General features: G+C 37.8%; 1 protein-coding gene across 1 annotated transcript; it reads right to left on the minus strand.

The window, feature by feature from the left end:
- Positions 1-346: 346 nt before the first annotated feature.
- LOC144448561 (uncharacterized) lies at positions 347-4,207 on the minus strand. Its single transcript, XM_078138836.1, has 4 exons — positions 3,908-4,207; positions 3,114-3,298; positions 2,616-2,718; positions 347-745 (listed from the first exon to the last, which is right to left on the minus strand). The coding sequence occupies exons 3-4, from the start codon at positions 2,634-2,636 to the stop codon at positions 458-460; spliced, it is 309 nt and encodes a 102-aa protein (XP_077994962.1). The 5' UTR covers positions 2,637-2,718; positions 3,114-3,298; positions 3,908-4,207; the 3' UTR covers positions 347-457.
- Between the last annotated feature and the right edge of the window lie 18,378 nt (positions 4,208-22,585).

Genomic DNA, 22,585 nt, shown 5'->3' on the forward strand with positions numbered 1-22,585 from the left:
TCATGTCTTTTTTTATATTGCTTGTTTGACGTCAATAGTGTCTTTTGAAAAGTGGCAGTTTACTTAAAGTCTTGTGGACTGATTTCCAATATGGTGTCAGTCATAATGCTCATTAACATATTAATCTTTTTTACAAATTACAAAAAAAAATCATCAAAAATAGAAAAGAAGACGTGCTGACTTGAAATTAACAAATCTGAGTAAGCTACCCTCTGTGCATCAACACACCAGTTATCAAAGCAATCTGACAAGTAGTATTTGAGGAGATGATGAAAATATCATTTTTGAAAAAAAATCATAAAAAATCAACTTGGCATGAACAAATCTGAATAGCCTCATCCCAGGGAACATGCACACCAAATATCGAAGTATTCTGGCCGTTACTTTCGGAGAAGATGGTGAAAATAAAAAAAGTTGACAGACACCTATGATTCACCTATACGTCTATACTCTATACTCAGGCATGACTAACTAGAGCGATGGGATACGGCCTCGAAGGCCTTTCTCTCGTTGAAGTTCCAACATATGTTCGCCTTTTCATTAACTTTGAAGTTTTTGGACACTCTTTCAAACGTGCATTCAGTCTGTCTATAATGGCATTTAATTCACGTGTACGCCATTTCGGCCGCCACACATTCACTGTACCATCCTCCTCTACTTCTTCATCGCTCATCAGTTTAGCTCTAACGTCCTTCCACACAGTCCTTTCCTCCTCAATCAGTTTTGCCTCTCGTCTTTTCATCATCTGTTTGAAAAGATAATGTTTTAGTGAGTTACAAGTTCATTAAAATGAAAAATACTTCACACACAAGACAGAGCTTACTATCAACATAGTCAAAATTCTAAGCTGCTTTAACTGAAAAAGAAAGTTATCTTGATTTTTTAAGATGACATGGCTCATCATCATGATTGATATATTAAATACCAGTCAAAAACTGAATCATTACAATCTTTGAAAATCAAGATAAATGTCAATTTGATTACTTTATTTGTATATTGAGAGCATTTGGTATAGTTTAGATTACTAATATTGTTATCAGAAATAAATATTAATAGTGGTATTAATAGTGATAATTGATATTGCCCTTTAGTGTGATTAGCGGTATTTTTCGTATGTATATATACAAACTTCTGGTGATTGAATAAGGCAAAGGCACAGTCAACAATAGAAAAGACACATGATCATCTTGAGTAGAGAGAGAAAGAGCAATCCGACATATAAAGAGGAATATGGCTAATCTTTGCAAATGTGGGAAATTCAAACTGCTGTACACAGCACAAGCTTCTGGTTATTGTTTTCAGTATTTTTTCTGTACTCTGAGAAATGCTCGGGTCATGAAGCACATATTTGTGTATGTCATAGCACAGGGACCTGTGACCATGTAACTGATTGATTGTTTATTTTTCTGTGGCGAAATGAATCTTACCTTGTATATGATATTGATAAAGTAACTCATTGATTTGTGACGATATAAACCTTGTGGTAAAATGTGGCGAAACTTTTTTTTCATTTTCTCTCTTTCAACTGTATATCTCTTTACTGCCTAAATAAAGACATATTGTCTATTATCTTCCTCTTATCTAAATCCAACCCCAATCTCATAAATACCTACAAATGGGTTGCTGTGAAAATATGCTTTATCAAAGTTTATGTACCTACACAGGGTTTTGTTCTCATGATTTTCTGTATTTCTAATATTATTTCTTTACATTTCAAATAAAGTTATGATTATTCTTTCCTCTTACTGTTTTTTTCTTCTTTCCTATCATGCAATGTCTTATCAGAGATTATCAGCTTTACATTAATTAGTGGCTTGTTTATCCAGTACAAACTCACTGGTTATTTGCCCAATTATCGCATTATGCAGTGAGTGTAAACATCCACACAAAATAAGATTTCACCACAAAAAATAATCATTCAATCAATTAAATGATAAATCAACCACTCAATCAATTACAAGTTTTACATGCCTGTTGCAACCTATGGTCGTTGGATGGTAACTTGGTACACAAATCAGTTGAAAATCAATGTTTGTTTCACAGAACATAAAAACCTTTCAAAATGAGACAACTTCTCCTTAAACAGCTGTTTAGATTGTGTGTCACTCACGATTATATGTGAAGAACCCAGATAGGGAATGTTTATGTTTTGGTGAGTACTTGCCAGTGAGTCATCACAAAATCTCCACCCCAAAAGATACAGACATTCATACTAGTATGCAAAAATAGGACCAGACAGTCATGCCTTTACCCAAACATTCCCTGTTTGGGTTGTACACACATAATCCTGAGTGACACACAATCTAAACAGCTGTTTGCAGGAGAATTTGTCTCATTTTGAAAGGTTTTACACTCTATGAAACAAACAGATTGATTTTCAACTAACTTTTGTACCAAGTTACCATCCTACGACATTCACAAACAATTCATACATGCTTCATGACCCGAGTGTTTCTCAGGGTACAGACAAATGTTGAAAACTATACCCAGAAGCTGATGATCCATACAGCAGTTTGAATTATTTCCCCACAAATGCACAGATTAGCACCATAATCCTCTATATATTAATAATCACTATGAATGCTAATTTTAAGTTATTCATGACAATTATTTACCTTGTACTGTCTACTCCTCATCTTCCTCCTTTCTTTCTGTTTCTTTCCATATTCAGCATTCTCATTCTCTCGAAATTTCACTCATAGCGGTTTTTAACAGCCACTGAAAACAAGAATTACAAGTGGTCACTATTTTTTTCTTATCTCCTATCTAAATGATGTAATTGTTTATTTAACAGCATACAAAAGTAAGATGACCCTGTACAAATCTTGTTGTTTACTTAAAGGAGGCTGTCTTATTTAATTTTGTACTAAAAAAAAGACTGTAAAAAACAATATTTGCTGCTTGTTCCCTTAAGTATCAATTGCAAAATTCTTCACAAGACATACCTGTCAGGTTGAGTTATTAGTGAGGCTAATACATCCATGATAAAACTAAGAGTATATACAAGTGTATAGCAACACTGCAATGCCTTTGTTGTGTATAAGGAGAGTGATGTGTCAGTAGGGAACAGTAACTCAGTAAATGACAACCTGTGATATGAATGTAGTACTTACACTTAGCTCTGCTGGTGTTTTAACACTCTTTTCCTCACTGATGTGTTTCTTTAATTTTTCTGAAATTAATGAATCTAGTATGTTGGTGTCCAAGTGTTCAATAAACATCTGTTGATTGCTTATGATTTATTCGCCCCAGCCGTCTATTTTTGTCTCCATACTGGAACATATTCTTCTCACAGCGTCTAAGACAAAATGTTGAAAAACAAAAAGCATGATTATAGTTGTTTGTCGTTCGTCTGTGCAGTAAATCGTTGTTAATCTTTGGTGCGAATCAACAGATTAACAACCCTTTGTCGTCCCCTAAACTCATTCCCACCTTCGACACACAGGATGCAGCCAAACTGTCTCGAAGTCATCTCGGGGAAACTTCAAGCGTGGGAAAGCAACTAAATCATTGTCACATAGCTCTCCATTTACTTTTTCTCAAACCAAAGAACTTTCAATGGGAAAGGATAGTCGTTGTTGTAAATATCGACTTGACACAGAGTACAGTCATATGTGAACAGACTGAACTTACTGATACATTGATACAAAACACTGCATGGAATGTTAGTGGTAATTTTTTGTGTGAAAATATCTTTCTCGGTATGATAATTCCATAATGACGCATTCGACTATCTGTCTATAGATACATTTTGCATCTATTGCGGTTTGGATTTTTGTCAGTGTTACTAGTATCGTAAAGTCACTGTTAAGACTCAAATGATTGTTTTATTATCTGCAAATGCTAAGATGCTAAACCGGACAACGTGAAAAACAAAACAATAAATCAGTACACCGTAAATAAATACCTGTTTCGGTTTGTTGGCGACCCTGCAAATACCTGAAGCGGTTGAGTGGTGTTTGGATACTAGTGTTGGAACTTGATTCTGAATATCTGTCTGATGCTGCTGCTGATGGTGGGGATCTGACTAGTTGACGACCATGTTGTCTCTTGTTCACATCACTAGTAGAATAGTCTGACAGCGGTTCAACTGAACTTGTTGTAGAGGACGTTTCATCTATGGGTGAAGTATGTGGGCTGAGAAGACAGCGCCGATCACCTCTCCGGTACTAAAGCTCAACGTACGCCGTTTGTTTCTTTCCATGGTCGCGATGGTGCAAGCATACGCACAACTGACCTGGAACTGACCAACTGAATCAGCTGCAGGAAGTGCTGAAGTTACGCGGATCAGCGCATGGAATTGTGGGTATAACCGTGTAGCGGTGGTAATGGCACTCTGCAGATTAGTCTTGCTGTTAGACGTTCGGGCTTTCTTTCGATGCTATAACTATAAGCGAACGAAGTTCGCATGTGAGGGCCTGCCCGAACAGTCTAGCGAATGTCATTTTCAGACCGGACATTCCATTGAGATTACATTGAGTGGTGGGTTGGGCCATCTATGCATATATATACTTTAATATATTCAATAACCTATGACCTCGGGGAATCTCTGCATGCAAGTGTTGACAAACACATTTACGTCATTACTATGGCTTATCGGTTTATGGTAATTGTGAGTTTGATGAGTGTGTAGACGTTGTCATTCACACATTTCAGTTAACGCATTGGTGGTTATTTATACAAGCCCCTCCTTAAGATGAATATGCATGAAAATTTAGCTATTGTCCTCTGTTTGTGCTTGTCGCTAATACGGTTCTCTGATTGGCAGTTATTTATATCCTGATGACATTCGCTAGACCTCGGATGTTCCATCCTCGATAGCGTTGTTCGGCTGTGTGTCGTATTTTATCGGAAGAACATCCGAGGGCTAGCTGATAGACTATCTGCAGATCTGCAGCTCTGGCAAATTTGCGTTTGAACCGTTGGTTGATATATCTCACCGGAACCCAACGATTGTTGTAACTATAGGTTTTGACAATATTACATTGCCCCTCAGCGATGAAAGTTGAAAATTTTCTCAAAATGTCTAAAAATTAAACAGTCAACTTTAGGTCACATACTTCTATGCAAAAGATGTAGCTAATTAAACAAGAATTTATTCATTACATTTATTAATTAAGTTAATTTTATAGTAATGCATTTCTTAGCCAAATTGACAAGAATCACGACAATCTATGCAAAAATTACAAACTAAATTTTTTTAAAATTGAAAAAATAATTGAATTAAAACTAGTATCCAGCCTTTAATTAGTCTTGCTGCTAGACGTTCGGGCTTTCTTTCGATGCTAAAACTATAAGCGAACGAAGTTCGCATGTGAGGGCCTGCCCGATGTTCCATCCTCGATAGCGTTGTTCGGCTGTGTGTCGTATTTTATCGGAAGAACATCCGAGGGCTAGCTGATAGACTAGCGTACTTCATCTCTACACTACACTACACTAGTCTTATTCTGAACATGTTTTCCTTGCATTGTTTGTTGTCCTAGATTCTAATAAATTTCGACTTCCAAGAATGAATGAAATACACATTGCAATTTTTTCAATTGAAGCATTTTGAGAATCATGTCGACAAATTGGATGCAAAACAATGTACATTTCTTCCATTAATTATAATTGTCACATTGTAATAAACTGGCTAGTTTGTACAATACGAGTACATGCATGTACAGTTACTCGCGGCTGTGGCCTTATGTTCAGTTACAACGTCGGTAAAAATCGATCTATATATGTGTTGTAAATACTGCTATGCCTATCGATACTAGTCGCGCATATTACCATCTGTCTTACTCGATTTTGACACTGTCCCTTCAGTCTGGGACTTTGATCGGAGTTCCCGACTTAGCAAGATGGACAATATCAATCGAAATGTGTAATGGCCATAATCGTCAGAGAACTCGAGCTCTTGCGCTCATTCATGATGAGAAATGTGGTAGCTTTCCAAAACAACCGATCTGCTCTAAAGTAGGAACAACGTAACAATCAGTTTGAATTTAAACATGGATGTCAGTGTTGGTTCAGGCTGCTTTTACATGCAAACTGTAGGGTTGCAATCTTGGAGTTACTCCGCCCGGGGAATAACCAAAACCAATATTTTAGGCAAAAAATATCCTTTCTGATATCATGCTACCTTATCAGTTAATTTGTACATTTTGACTGTTTTAGGGCGTTTTACTCAGCTTACACTGTTAAAAGAATATTTACAGGGAGCATACACCGTACGTCACTCGAGCTCACAACTGGGGTTCCAAGGATCGAGGAGCTCAGATCTAGTGTGGCATAAATGACGTTAGTTCGGAAATTTTGAAGGTAGACATACGCCAGATTCCAGTGTTAGCTGCAAGTTTCTGTTAATTAACATCAGTTTCGATTCACCCGATCATACCAAAACCTCATGAAAAGTATGCCTTTCCTCATACCAATCAGGATAAGAAACATCAAAAAACACCCTTTGTGCGGACCTTCCCCGTATTGCCATGTATGTTTAGTTCTTATATAGCGCTTTCTTCCACTCCGTTATAAAAGCGCTTTACAATTATTACCTGGCATCGGATCAGAACGGCACAACGCGACCCTTTAAACTCCCTCAACTCCCCGGAGAGCATACAATCCGTGCAGCCATTCGAGCGCACCCGATTAAAGCCTCCACATTGCAACCTACACCCAACCAGGTCCCCACTTATACAGCTGGGTTGACTGATGCACAGTCATGGTTCAAATCCATGCCCAAGGAGCCACTCAGAATCAAACAGCAAGCAGCGACGGGGCTCGAACCAGTGTGCGAAATTAACGCCGGTCCTTCGGCCCGAGACCAACAGATTTCCGTTCGGACCGACAGTTTTTCAGAATTACCTTATCAGTCCTTATGACCAATTGAAATTTGGAGTAAATAATATCATTTATTCAAAGATAGATTCAATTTCAACTATGGATCTAATCTTGTGTTACCTATTTTACTCTCGACATCTCGTTCAAGTCAAGCGACACAGAGCTAGCTCGCTATGTGCTGTTGTCAATGTTGATATCATGTCTACATATGACGTAGCATACAGCATTTACTTTATGAAATTATGTTAGCAAACACATGATTGGCTGAATTTCTCTAATTATTTGTGTCTGACTAATCAGAACGTCATAGACATTCAGACTCAATTTACGCATTCAGCACATGCGTCTACTTTTCGCCATACAGTAATCACTGTTGTAAAGTTTACTGTTCGAAGTGTATGAAACTTTTAACGTGTTTGAGTTCCACGTTGTATTTATAAAGTATGTGGCGATATTTAGAAGGCGGAAATGAGCTTCCGAAGAAGAATACGAAACAGACACTGTTTTTTTAAAGGATGGTATTAAAGCTGGTAAATGTTAGCGGGTTTCCCGATCAATTTACCGGAGTTCCCCATGTGTGTGGCCATGATCAAAACAAACTGACGGAAAACATATAAACTACTCTGAAAATGGCGTTTTAACTGATAAAGAAGGCAGGTACACTTCGTAAGATATCTTCAGTACGATTGGTCTTTTTTGTAAAAACAGTAAAAAAAATGCGTAGTCTGATTGCTTTCAATTTGATGCATATGATAATGTATGTCCTGCTATGTTGTAATCAACGTATAAACTTAGAAATGTTGCATTTTTGTTGCCATTGTTGTATCTGGAAAAATACTGCATCATGCCAAACACGGGTACATAGTGGATGACACATTACAGTACAGTTACCATATCACAATCCCACATCAAAAAAACTCGCACTGTAAGACATGCTTAGCCATAGTTCTCTTCATCATGGTCAGATTTCTTACACAAACAGTGAGAGACGATACTCAATACACCGTGCACGGTAGGGTATACGGGTAGGGCTTCATGGGAGGGGGGCTTCATTACATATGAGACTGAAGGAAGACGAAACCGGGCCGTGTCACTGTGTGGATGGAAATTGAAATAAAGCGAATACACAGTTTTCTGCTATGATGAATTTGTGGTCTAAGTTCGCTAAGGGTGGGAAAGCTACATTGTCATTAGCTGTTGATACAGACGACTTTGGATTGTGTGATTCAGAATTTAGTGAATCGTACAGAGAGGAAGGAGAGGACTGTCACTTCTTTGAGATTGCAGATAATGTAGATTTATTGATTCATTCACCAATATTATCTACAATCTATGGATCTGTATTTCTATGGTGGAATGAATACATTCAGTCTCGGGCCACTATAGTCTATAGGAACAGATTATGCGAGAATGAATATTCAGTCTCTGGGTTCATAGTTACAAAGGAAAATCACTACTCACAGAGTCAAAAAGTATTTGGTTGTGAATCCAAAATTTACTTTTAAGTTGTATTTTTTGACTCTGTGAGTGGAAATTTCCAATTGTAAGAACAGATTGATATTGAATTAGGGGGTGGGTCACATTCTACACACCTGTTCTTGGGGAGGGTCATATTTTGCATTATAATATTTGGGGGAGGGTCACATTTTACAATCCGTGGGTTTTTTTTACCAAAAAGCGACTACTTGTCTTTATCTATATTTCCATCATGTTGTGACATTTGTTTTGTTCCGGGTGATCGCCGCCATCACACATCTGACCCCGTGTAATACACAACCCCCACTGTATGCAGTTGTCATAGGGAGGGTAATGTTTTACAATATTGGACAAAGGGGCGGGTCACTTTTTACAAATGGAGAATGGGGAGGGTCACGTTTTACTTAACAGAACACGTGTGATTTCCTCCGGCCCTCCCCCTCCTGTAAATACTGACGGCTCCCTAACCATTCACCCATCATGACTCCATGGTTGTTGCCCCATCATTCACGATCGACTCACGAGCATTTGACCTAAATTTGAATGAAACTAATATATAGTTTCAGATAGAGATATATAGATTCGTGTAATGTATATACAGATATGCATGTGTGTGCATATACCCAGTATTAGTATATGTGAGTGTGGGTGGTTGATGAAATTAAATATGAGTAGTTCGCAATCAATGTTTTCGTTTATGTGAACAGTTTCGCATGCACATATGCCAACCTGCGATACTAGTTTCAGCTATAAGCCTGGGGTTCGTTCCACTGCCATTCAGTAACAACTAAGTAATTCAAAAGCAACTATGAGTATTTCTTTGTTCAATGAATATCAAATTAGCGAACATTTGGCTTTACCCCAATGTAGCAGCTACTACGTTTTCCTCGCGCAGCTTTGTCCTTAGTTCTTGTTGTCACACTCATTTTTTTCACAATAAACAGTAGATTTCGAACACTTGGCTGTTTGTTGTCTGATAATATCATTTGCTGTCTAATATTTGACATAAACTATAAGTTAGAGTATGTATAATATTATGAAACATAATACCGTCCGTCTCGTAATGACCTCAATTTGGTATTTTCCCTGGATAACCTCTAGGAGGTTACAATCTAATACAGTGTACTAGTATTAAACATGTCAATAACTCTATGACGTTGCCCTCGCCTCTTCAGCCTTTGCAAGATACCACAAGGGTACCTTTCATCGGACAATGACGGTCAATGTATGATAAAATATAATATCAAGTCAAAACTCAAATGCGAACCGAACTTAGATGTTGGATATGGCAAAGAGCTGCGTTGCTCGCTTTGCTAGGATAATATAAGTCAACATCGACGTTGATCCTAAACCAGAATCAAAAAGAAAGGGTCAGTTTTACCGTATAATTATTATTTTCCATTGCAATAAGCATAGATAACCCAAGTGCTTTCAAAACAAGTGACCCAACGTACAGGTACTCTCCAACTCTGAGAATACATAAATATCACGCTATTAGCTTTCAGACATTGCGGTACATTGTAATATGGCATAGACTGGTTTCACAAGCATGCCGTCTACAATCAATTTCATCAGTTATAAATACTGATGTTCGAAGGAATAAATTCGCATATTTGAGTACGTAGCTTGACATTCAAACATGGTATTGGTACTGTGCATGGTATTGTTCATATCGCATGTGCAGCCAACGAAGCTGTTTGTGCGAAAAGCTGTTCGTACACCGGCCCTTTGTCTTTTCTATTGTCAGGGAAGGATTGGCTAGAGCTGGGGGCCGACCCGATACTTCACCGGGCAACGTATATAAGCTGCAAGGGAATGGGAAAAGGTAGTTGGGAGCAGGCGGTCTCGGTGTGTTTTTTTCCCAGAAGTTATTACATTTTGTTATTTTTGTTATATATAAACTTCACAAGATATAAATCAATGGTGTTATACCAGTGCTTTTTGTCCTCATTTGTTACAAAACCTGGTGCCTTTGTGCTACACAGGATAACCAAATATCATAAAAGATATTTGCGGTCTGGGTTCGTTTTTATCCACGAGAGCAGCGGAGAGGGGAGAAAGGGTAGATCATACATGTAACACCGGGATGTAACACTGCAGTTGGAGGGCAAATGCAAGCAAGTTCCACTTTCCCCTTTAATCTTGATACAAACAGTGTAAATGGTGTTTATTATTTTCTTTTGACTCGCTGTAATAATTTCAGAAATGTCTCGTTGGCTGCACCTTTGTGATATCATCGCCTTTTCTTACGAATTTACCTGATCGACTGCATCTTTCATGTTGTGCGCAACTTATAATACTGAAACAATACTCACAAACGCAACTTCTATATATTCATGTATATTTGTTAATCATGTTTGTGACAGTTAAAACTTTCTTCTAACATGATCATTCGACTGACCGAAAACGACTCACACAAAATCAGTTAAATAGCAGTAAGCGCCCAGTTACGGTTTCACACAGATATATCCGTGGTTTCCAAACGGCATGGCTTATCTTACACATAATTATAGTCGTTGTTGCCTCATATAATGTATGGATTATTCAGTTATAGCATAGACCCTCTACCAACATACATTGGTGAAGGGCCTATGGGTACAGTATGAATTGAGCCGGCTCAAGCATGGGAGTTTCTTTGTGTAACCCCCACCCCACCCACCCCCGTCAAATAAATTGATAAATTGAATAACATGACATATTTATATATGCAACTTTGCGAAGCATAGCGTAATCGATTATGTCACGGAAACGAGTGCAAAAAAGAAAACAACTTATAATTGTGCCAGAAAATTCATAGAATTGACTTAAGTTAAATATACCTCCAGAAACAACAGAACATTTTGGTATCGTCGCACAAACTCTCCCATGAGAGCCAATCTAAATGTGTACGTATGGATATTCTAGGTGATATGAATTAATCACACCACGAAACAATGGTATTATTACTATTATACGAGAAATGGACGACATCGGACTGTCTCTTTTTGATACACCGGCGACGCATTGAATAAATATATCATGGAGTTGTACATGTATTTGTCAAAATATAAAAACCTGGTATAAACGAAAGTGGGTCTTTCGTTTTGTGCATGTCAATTATAAGTCCAGTCTGATCACTGCAAAGAGTCAGTGCTTTGCTCAAGCTGCTTGATGTGTTTGTAGCTTACAGTCCGTTATAGTTACCTACACAAATCAAGATGCTCAGGAGCATTAATTTGGTACACTAGTTTTTAAAGTATTGATGTACATAATCAAGGAAATATGATGCAATGATCTCCCTTCCGTTGAATATGTGGTAGCAGCCATGCAATTTTTTTTATTCCTGTGGTGTTATTGATCAGCAGAAACAAATGTTTGTAAGACATCGATCAATAACCGTTAACATAGACATGTCATGCATACACGCCAATTTACTAATATACTTATAATAAAGTTGTTGTTGTTATCTCCCCGTACTGAAACGGCCCGTGTGCGTGCGTTCGTATTAGTTTGGACACTGGTCACCCGCACATTTTATTATTTGTAGGGTGGGCCGGCCAGTTACTATGGCAGTAATGTACAAGAAATGTCAGCCCTGGTCGAGTATCAGTAATTATGGCTATTGAAATGAGTGGATGAATTACTTGTAAAGTTGTATGAATGGATTCCAGATTGGTTATAACTGGTATACTGTCTTATGTCGTGGACGAGGTCAAAATACTGCATCACATTCATAATACATGCTCAACTACACACAGCCACAAGTACGACTACAATGATTTTCTCAAACAGATAGTTGATGTAATACATAACAGGATATGGAAAACTTTAGATTTAATACCCTATCTACGGTGTATTTGGCTATTTTGTTTCATTCCATGCGAAATGGTATAGAGTATACCTGTATGGAGCAAAAGAAAAAGGCCAAACGCACAGGTTAAAGTCGTATCGATAGTGATCCGATTTAGGCAACCTACACATATATACACAAATCGGGAATTTGTGTCATACTTTATTGATGATATCGAAGTACGTTTTATTTTCATCACAGTAACTCTACTGTGTTTTCATATAAACTACGGAGCAACCGGGGTTGAGTTGATCCTCTGGGACAGTGATTTGGGACTGTGATATGATTCACTATCGGGATGAGTTTATAATACCAAACAATGCGAAAACAGCTGTACCTTCACTATTCACACGGGTCTAACTTCCTTTGACACCTTAAATTTCTGACAATCTGTATAAATGTTTTCGAAACTGTAAAGGTGTCAAGCGATTAGACTTGAGTGCATCTTATTGTCTCTAGATCTGGCTATCAAAAGAAAGGAAGAGGTGTTTTAACAGCTAATCGGATGAACAGCCAAGTTTTGTGAAGCTTATAATTCAGGAGAAGTGAGATTACTGTCTAATTAAATAATCAAACAGAACAGAAGGGCATTACGTTTTAATTTATGTGCAACGTCTCGGCTTCTTGTCTCTCCCAGAGGTCGTGTGACCTTGGAGGAATTATACTGACAGTATCCATGACTATGGAGGCGACGTACATATATATATATATATATATATATATATATATATATATATATATATATATATATATATATATATATATATATACACACACACAAATCGGGAATTTGTTTCATACTTAATTGATGATAACCAAGTACGTTTTATTTTCATCACAGTAACTCTACTGTGTTTTCATATAAACTACGGAGCAACCGGTACGACTGTAGCGGTTTTACCGGTTACATCGTACCACAGACTCTCTGTGATAGAGGGACTGTGATCGTGGACATGCCAACCGTTCAGCAGTAAAGGCTAGTAAGCGACATGAGGTCACCTCCCTCGTTGCCTCTAACCGCTCCCTACCAATAAAGGTGGGAATATTGACCATTGATTGATTCAAAGGAATGTCTGGCAATACGTCACAGAATGGAAACCTTTTCGGCCGAGTTCCATTTTTACCCCATAGCGATGTTCGGTCGTGTGTCGTATTGTATCGGAAGAACATTCGAGGTCTGGCAGATAGACTACCAAGCTGGGTGTGATTAAAGATTCCCGCCACTTCTTTTACTTACTAATACTAGCTCAGTGTGTAAGCAAATATTCAGAAACACCGTTCAGATAAACAACAGAATATTACTCATTCAAAACGAGAATATTTTAAAAGAAAAAACTATATACACTATTTCGTCGTTGGGTGCAATAAAATGAAAAATATGGGACATTCCACATCAGACTGTCTGTGGTTAATACGGTTTAACGGTTTCATCAAGTGAGGTTATAATCCAAACATCGTATTTCGGAATTTTGGGAACAGTCCCGGCATTGCGGACCATAGGCCAGGAATAAACTTGCAATTATATAACTGGGCAAACGTGATGTCAGCAGATTCATATGACAAGTAAAACGAGCAGTGTCAGAGATGACGTGATTTTATGGCGAGATTTCTAATTTTAGTTTTTGTGTAAATCCCAATGTATTCGAACAGAGGGACTGTGATTAGAATCATATAAAAAACAATAAGAATTAAACCATCTGGCAAACATTCGGGTATGTGATCCGGGCAAGCGGAAATCTTTTCTCAGTTGTAATTCACGAGTTCGGACCAAGTCAATCTCGTTACTTACGTGTGATAATACGGGTGTGTGAGTGCTGGAGGAGAGAGGCTGGAGCACATGGCACAGTGATAGAGGGACTGTGATGTGTTTAATGATTCGTATAAGTACAAATTAATGAAGTATTCCTTATAACGGTCCAGTCATAGTTATGTAGTAACATTTACAACATGTAACATTTTCATTTGTAGTTTGACTCCTGCTTTGAACCTTTAATCACGGTTGATAGAAAAGGCTTTTCAAGTAATCATGGCGGAATGTCCTATATCTTGAACATGGACGAAAAAGGCACACTTTGGAAATGTATATTTGACAAGGACAGAATGTAGAATGTAGAGTAATAATGTTTAATCTGTTCATGAATAAAACATGTTTCTGTCGAGTTCATGACCTGTTCCCTCCCGACATGCATAACATTATGGAATCCAGCATGATAAAACAATGGATTGTGAACAGATAGGGGTCATGGTGGATTCTCGAAGAATCCATTATGGATAACAGTGATGGATACCTCAACACTGGATATCAATGGATTCTCACTAGATTCTGCTAGATACCGCTAGAATCCAGCATGTTAGATACCACTGGATTCTGCTGGATATGGAACATTTCACACAGTGTAACCCATCTAATGAATGTTAAGTTTGTCACTTCGTGCTGTGTTGAGCACAGATGAACTTATCATTACAAAAGATTGAAGTTAATTTCAGGCACACTAGTAACCACTGAATATGTGACTCAATCTGCTAACTGCTCTCAATTTCAGTCAGTAGACAGGGTACAGTGAATGAGTGTACTTGAGTCACAGATTTAGTCAGCAGACAGACTATAGTGAATGAGTGTAGTGGAGTCACAGATTCAGTCAGTACACATGCTATAGTGAATGTGTTTAGTAGATTCACAGATTCAGTCAGTAGACAGGCTATAGTCGAGTGTAGTGGAGTCACAGATTCAGTCAATAGACAGGCTATAGTGAATGAGTGTAGTGGAGTCACAGATTCTGTCAGTAGGCAGGCTATAGTGGAACATAGAAAAACATGTTTAACATGATGGAGAATTGTAATTTTTTATTTCTCTTTCTTTCTCTCTTATTATTTCTTTGAAGTTATTAGTTCAACTTGCTATTTCAACATGATATTTTGTATGTATTTGACTTCTATGTAAATGCTGCTCCTAATGTTTTTAGTGAGCCCCTAATATAACAGGGATACAGAAAATAAATAAATAAATAAATAAATAAATAGTGAATGAGTGTAGTAGAGTCAGATTGTCAGTACACAGGCTGTAGTGAATTAGTGTAGTAGAGTCACAGATTCAGTCAGTAGACAGGCTATAGTGAGTGAGTGTAGTGGAATCACAGATTCAGTCAGTAGACAGGCTATAGTGAATGAGTGTAGTGGAGTCACAGATTCAGTCAGTAGACAGGCTATAGTGAATGAGTGTAGTGGAGCCATAGATTTAGTCAGTAGACAGGCTATAGTGAATGAGTGTAGTAGAGTCACAGATTCAGTCAGTAGACAGGCTATAGTGAATGAGTGTAGTAGAGTTACAGATTCAGTCAGTAGACAGGCTATAGTGAATGAGTGTAGTAGAGTCACGGATTCAGTCAGTAGACAGGCTATAGTGAATGAGTGTAGTGGAGTCACAGATTCAGTCAGTGTACAGGCTATAGTGATAGAGTGTAGTAGAGTCACAGATTTAGTCAGTAGACAGGCTATAGTGAATGAGTGTAGTGGAGTCACAGATTTAGTCAGTAGACAGGCTATAGTGAATGAGTGTAGTGGAGTCACAGATTCAGTCAGTAGACAGGCTATAGTGAATGAGTGTAGTGGAGTCACAGATTCAGTCAGTAGACAGGCTATAGTGAATGAGTGTAGTGGAGTCACAGATTCAGTCAGTAGATACATGTAGGCTATAGTGAATGAGTGTAGTGGAGTCACAGATTCAGCCAGTAGACAGGCTATAGTGAATGAGTGTAGTGGAGTCACAGATTCAGTCAGTAGATACATGTAGGCTATAGTGAATGAGTGTAGTGGAGTCACAGATTCAGTCAGTAGACAGGCTATAGTGAATGAGTGTAGTGGAGTCACAGATTCAGTCAGTAGATACATGTAGGCTATAGTGAATGAGTGTAGTGGAGTCACAGATTCAGTCAGTAGACAGGCTATAGTGAATGAGTGTAGTCGAGTCACAGATTCAGTCAGTAGACAGGCTATAGTGAATGTGTGTAGTGGAGTCACAGATTCAGTCAGTAGACAGGCTATAGTGAATGTGTGTAGTGGAGTCATAGATTGTTAGTAGACAGGCTATAGTGAAAGAGTGTAGTGGAGTCACAGATTCAGTCAGTAGACAGAATTCTAGTGTGTGATATCTTACTACATGTCTAGGTGTGGACTACAGTCTTCTAGTGTGTGATATTTTACTACATGTCTAGGTGGGGACTACAGTCTTCTAATGTGTGATATTTTACTACATGTCTAGATGGGGACTATACTACGTCTTCTAGTGTGTGATATGTTACTACATGTCTAGGTGGGGACTATAGTCTTCTAGTGTGTGATATTTTACTACATGTCTAGGTGAGGACTATAGTCTTCTAGTATGTGATATTTTACTACATGTCTAGGTGGGGACTACAGTCTTCTAGTGTGTGATATTTTACTACATGTCTAGGTGGGGAATACAGTCTTCTAGTGTGTGATATTTTACTACATGTCTAGGTGAGGACTATAGTCTTCTAGTATGTGATATTTTACTACATGTCTAGGTGGGGACTATAGTCTTCTATGTGTGTGATATGTTACTACATGTCTAGGTGGGGACTACAGTCTTCTAGTGTGTGATATTTTACTACATGTCTAGGTGGGAACTATAGTCTTCTAGTGTGTGATATTTTACTACATGTCTAGATGTTGACTACAGTCTTCTAGTATGTGATATTTTACTACATGTCTAGGTGGGGACTACAGTCTTCTAGTGTGTGATATGTTACTACATGTCTAGGTGTGGACTATAGTCTTCTAGTGTGTGATATTTTACTACATGTCTAGGTGGGGACTACAGTCTTCTAGTAAGTGTGTTATATTTTACTACATGTCTAGGTGGGGACTACAGTCTTCTAGTAAGTGATATTTTACTACATGTCTAGGTGGGGACTATAGTCTTCTAGTATGTGATATTTTACTACATGTCTATAGATGTGGACTACAGCCTTCTAGTGTGTAATATTTTACTACATGTCTATAGGTGTGGACTATAGTCTTCTAGTGTGTGATATTTTATTACATGTCTAGGTGTGGACTACAGTCTTCTAGTGTGTGATATTTTACTACATGTCTAGGTGGGGAGTACAGTCTTCTAGTGTGTGATATTTTACTACATGTCTAGGTGGGGAGTACAGTCTTCTAGTGTGTGATATTTTACTACATGTCTAGGTGGGGACTACAGTCTTCTAGCGTGTGATATTTTACTACATGTCTAGGTGGGAACTATAGTCTTTTAGTGTGTGATATTTTACTACATGTCTAGGTGTGGACTACAGTCTTCTAGTGTGTGATATTTTACTACATGTCTAGGTGGGGACTACATTCTTCTAGTGTGTGATATGTTACTACATGTCTTGGTGGGAACTATAGTCTTCTAGTGTGTGATATTTTACTATATGTCTAGGTGGGAACTATAGTTTTCTAGTGTGTGATATTTTACTACATGTCTAGGTGGGGACTATAGTCTTCTAGTGTGTGATATTTTACTACATGTCTAGGTGGGGACTATAGTCTTCTAGTGTGTGATATTTTACTACATGTCTAGGTGGGGAATACAGTCTTCTAGTGTGTGATATTTTACTACATGTCTAGATGTTGACTACAGTCTTCTAGTATGTGATATTTTACTACATGTCTAGGTGGGGACTATAGTCTTCTAGTGTGTGATATTTTACTACATGTCTAGATGTTGACTACAGTCTTCTAGTATGTGATATTTTACTACATGTCTAGGTGTGGACTATAGTCTTCTAGTATGTGATATTTTACTACATGTCTAGGTGGGGACTATAGTCTTCTAGTGTGTGATATGTTACTACATGTCTAGGTGGGGACTATAGTCTTCTAGTGTGTGATATTTTACTACATGTCTAGGTGGGGACTATAGTCTTCTAGTGTGTGATATTTTACTACATGTCTATAGGTGTGGACTATAGTCTTCTAGTGTGTGATAATTTACTACATGTCTAGGTGTGGACTATAGTCTTCTAGTGTGTGATATTTTACTACATGTCTAGGTGGGGACTATAGTTTTCTAGTGTGTGATATTTTACTACATGTCTAGGTGGGGACTACAGTCTTCTAGTGTGTGATATTTTACTACACGTCTAGGTGGGGACTACAGTCTTCTAGTGTGTGATATGTTACTACATGTCTAGGTGGGGACTACAGTCTTCTAGTGTGTGATATTTTACTACACGTCTAGGTGGGGACTACAGTCTTCTAGTGTGTGATATTTTACTACATGTCTAGATGTTGACTACAGTCTTCTAGTATGTGATATTTTACTACATGTCTAGGTGGGGACTACAGTCTTCTAGTATGTGATATTTTACTACATGTCTAGATGTTGACTACAGTCTTCTAGTATGTGATATTTTACTACATGTCTAGGTGGGGACTACAGTCTTCTAGTGTGTGATATTTTACTACATGTCTAGGTGTGGACTATAGTCTTCTAGTGTGTGATATTTTACTACATGTCTAGATGTTGACTACAGTCTTCTAGTATGTGATATTTTACTACATGTCTAGATGGGGACTATAGTCTTCTAGTGTGTGATATTTTACTTCATGTCTAGGTGGGTAGTAGTCTTCTAGTGTGTGATATGTTACTACATGTCTATAGGTGGGGACTATAGTCTTCTAGTGTGTGATATTTTACTACATGTCTAGGTGGGGACTATAGTCTTCTAGTATGTGATATTTTACTACATGTCTAGGTGGGGAGTACAGTCTTCTAGTGTGTGATATTATTTTACTACATGTCTAGGTGGGGACTACAGTCTTCTAGTATGTGATATTTTACTACATGTCTAGGTGGGGAGTACAGTCTTCTAGTGTGTGATATTTTACTACATGTCTAGGTGGGGAGTACAGTCTTCTAGTGTGTGATATCTTACTACATGTCTAGGTGGGGACTATAGTCTTCTAGTGTGTGATATTTTACTACATGTCTAGGTGTGGACTACAGTCTTCTAGTGTGTGATATCTTACTACATGTCTAGGTGGGGACTACAGTCTTCTAGTGTGTGATATTTTACTACATGTCTAGGTGGGGACTACAGTCTTCTAGTGTGTGATATTTTACTACATGTCTAGGTGTGGACTACAGCCTTCTAGTGTGTGATATTTTACTACATGTCTATAGGTGTGGACTACAGCCTTCTAGTGTGTGATATTTTACTACATGTCTATAGGTGTGGACTAGTCTTCTAGTGTGTGATATTTTACTACATGTCTAGGTGGGGACTATAGTCTTCTAGTATGTGATATTTTACTACATGTCTATAGATGTGGACTACAGCCTTCTAGTGTGTAATATTTTACTACATGTCTAGGTGGGGACTATAGTCTTCTAGTGTGTGATATTTTATTACATGTCTAGGTGTGGACTATAGTCTTCTAGTGTGTGATATTTTACTACATGTCTAGGTGGGGACTATAGTCTTCTAGTATGTGATATTTTACTACATGTCTATAGATGTGGACTACAGCCTTCTAGTGTGTAATATTTTACTACATGTCTAGGTGGGGACTATAGTCTTCTAGTGTGTGATATTTTGCTACATGTCTAGGTGTGGACTATAGTCTTCTAGTGTGTGATATTTTATTACATGTCTAGGTGTGGACTATAGTCTTCTAGTATGTGATATTTTACTACATGTCTAGGTGGGGACTATACAGTCTTCTAGTGTGTGATATTTTACTACATGTCTAGGTGAGGACTATAGTCTTCTAGTATGTGATATTTTACTACATGTCTAGGTGGGGACTATAGTCTTCTAGTGTGTGATATTTTACTACATGTCTAGGTGGGGAGTATAGTCTTCTAGTGTGTGATAGTTTTACTACATGTATAGGTGGGGACTATAGTCTTCTAGTGTGTGATATTTTACTACATGTCTAGGTGGGGAATACAGTCTTCTAGTGTGTGATATTTTACTACATGTCTAGGTGTGGACTACAGTCTTCTAGTGTGTGATATTTTACTACATGTCTAGGTGTGGACAACAGTCTTCTAGTGTGTGATATTTTACTACATGTCTAGGTGGGGACTATAGTCTTCTAGTGTGTGATATTTTACTACATGTCTAGGTGTGGACTACAGTCTTCTAGTGTGTGATATTTTACTACATGTCTAGATGGGGACTATATATAGTCTTCTAGTGTGTGATATTTTACTACATGTCTAGGTGAGGACTATAGTCTTCTAGTGTGTGATATTTTACTACATGTCTAGATGGGGACTTAAGTCTTCTAGTGTGTGATATTTTACTACATGTCTAGGTGGGGACTACAGTCTTCTAGTAAGTGTGTTATATTTTACTACATGTCTAGGTGGGGACTACAGTCTTCTAGTAAGTGATATTTTACTACATGTCTAGGTGGGGACTATAGTCTTCTAGTATGTGATATTTTACTACATGTCTATAGATGTGGACTACAGCCTTCTAGTGTGTAATATTTTACTACATGTCTATAGGTGTGGACTATAGTCTTCTAGTGTGTGATATTTTATTACATGTCTAGGTGTGGACTACAGTCTTCTAGTGTGTGATATTTTACTACATGTCTAGGTGGGGAGTACAGTCTTCTAGTGTGTGATATTTTACTACATGTCTAGGTGGGGAGTACAGTCTTCTAGTGTGTGATATTTTACTACATGTCTAGGTGGGGACTACAGTCTTCTAGCGTGTGATATTTTACTACATGTCTAGGTGGGAACTATAGTCTTTTAGTGTGTGATATTTTACTACATGTCTAGGTGTGGACTACAGTCTTCTAGTGTGTGATATTTTACTACATGTCTAGGTGTGGACTACAGTCTTCTAGTGTGTGATATGTTACTACATGTCTTGGTGGGAACTATAGTCTTCTAGTGTGTGATATTTTACTACATGTCTAGGTGGGAACTATAGTTTTCTAGTGTGTGATATTTTACTACATGTCTAGGTGGGGACTATAGTCTTCTAGTGTGTGATATTTTACTACATGTCTAGGTGGGGACTATAGTCTTCTAGTGTGTGATATTTTACTACATGTCTAGGTGGGGAATACAGTCTTCTAGTGTGTGATATTTTACTACATGTCTAGATGTTGACTACAGTCTTCTAGTATGTGATATTTTACTACATGTCTAGGTGGGGACTATAGTCTTCTAGTGTGTGATATTTTACTACATGTCTAGATGTTGACTACAGTCTTCTAGTGTGTGATATTTTACTACATGTCTAGGTGTGGACTATAGTCTTCTAGTGTGTGATATTTTACTACATGTCTAGGTGTGGACTATAGTCTTCTAGTGTGTGATATTTTACTACATGTCTAGATGTTGACTACAGTCTTCTAGTGTGTGATATTTTACTACATGTCTAGGTGTGGACTATAGTTTTCTAGTGTGTGATATTTTAGTACATGTCTAGGTGTGGACTATAGTCTTCTAGTGTGTGATATTTTACTACATGTCTAGGTGGGGACTATAGTCTTCTAGTATGTGATATTTTACTACATGTCTAGGTGTGGACTATAGTCTTCTAGTGTGTGATATTTTACTACATGTCTAGGTGGGGACTATAGTCTTCTAGTGTGTGATATGTTACTACATGTCTAGGTGGGGACTATAGTCTTCTAGTGTGTGATATTTTACTACATGTCTAGGTGGGGACTATAGTCTTCTAGTGTGTGATATTTTACTACATGTCTATAGGTGTGGACTATAGTCTTCTAGTGTGTGATAATTTACTACATGTCTAGGTGTGGACTATAGTCTTCTAGTGTGTGATATTTTACTACATGTCTAGGTGGGGACTATAGTCTTCTAGTGTGTGATATTTTACTACATGTCTAGGTGGGGACTACAGTCTTCTAGTGTGTGATATTTTACTACACGTCTAGGTGGGGACTACAGTCTTCTAGTGTGTGATATGTTACTACATGTCTAGGTGGGGACTACAGTCTTCTAGTGTGTGATATTTTACTACACGTCTAGGTGGGGACTACAGTCTTCTAGTGTGTGATATTTTACTACATGTCTAGATGTTGACTACAGTCTTCTAGTATGTGATATTTTACTACATGTCTAGGTGGGGACTACAGTCTTCTAGTGTGTGATATGTTACTACATGTCTAGGTGTGGACTATAGTCTTCTAGTGTGTGATATTTTACTACATGTCTAGATGTTGACTACAGTCTTCTAGTATGTGATATTTTACTACATGTCTAGATGGGGACTATAGTCTTCTAGTGTGTGATATTTTACTTCATGTCTAGGTGGGTAGTAGTCTTCTAGTGTGTGATATGTTACTACATGTCTAGGTGGGGACTATAGTCTTCTAGTGTGTGATATTTTACTACATGTCTAGGTGGGGACTATAGTCTTCTAGTATGTGATATTTTACTACATGTCTATAGAT

This window comes from Glandiceps talaboti, chromosome 17, assembly GCF_964340395.1.
Source record: "Glandiceps talaboti chromosome 17, keGlaTala1.1, whole genome shotgun sequence".
Lineage (NCBI taxonomy): Eukaryota > Metazoa > Hemichordata > Enteropneusta > Spengelidae > Glandiceps > Glandiceps talaboti.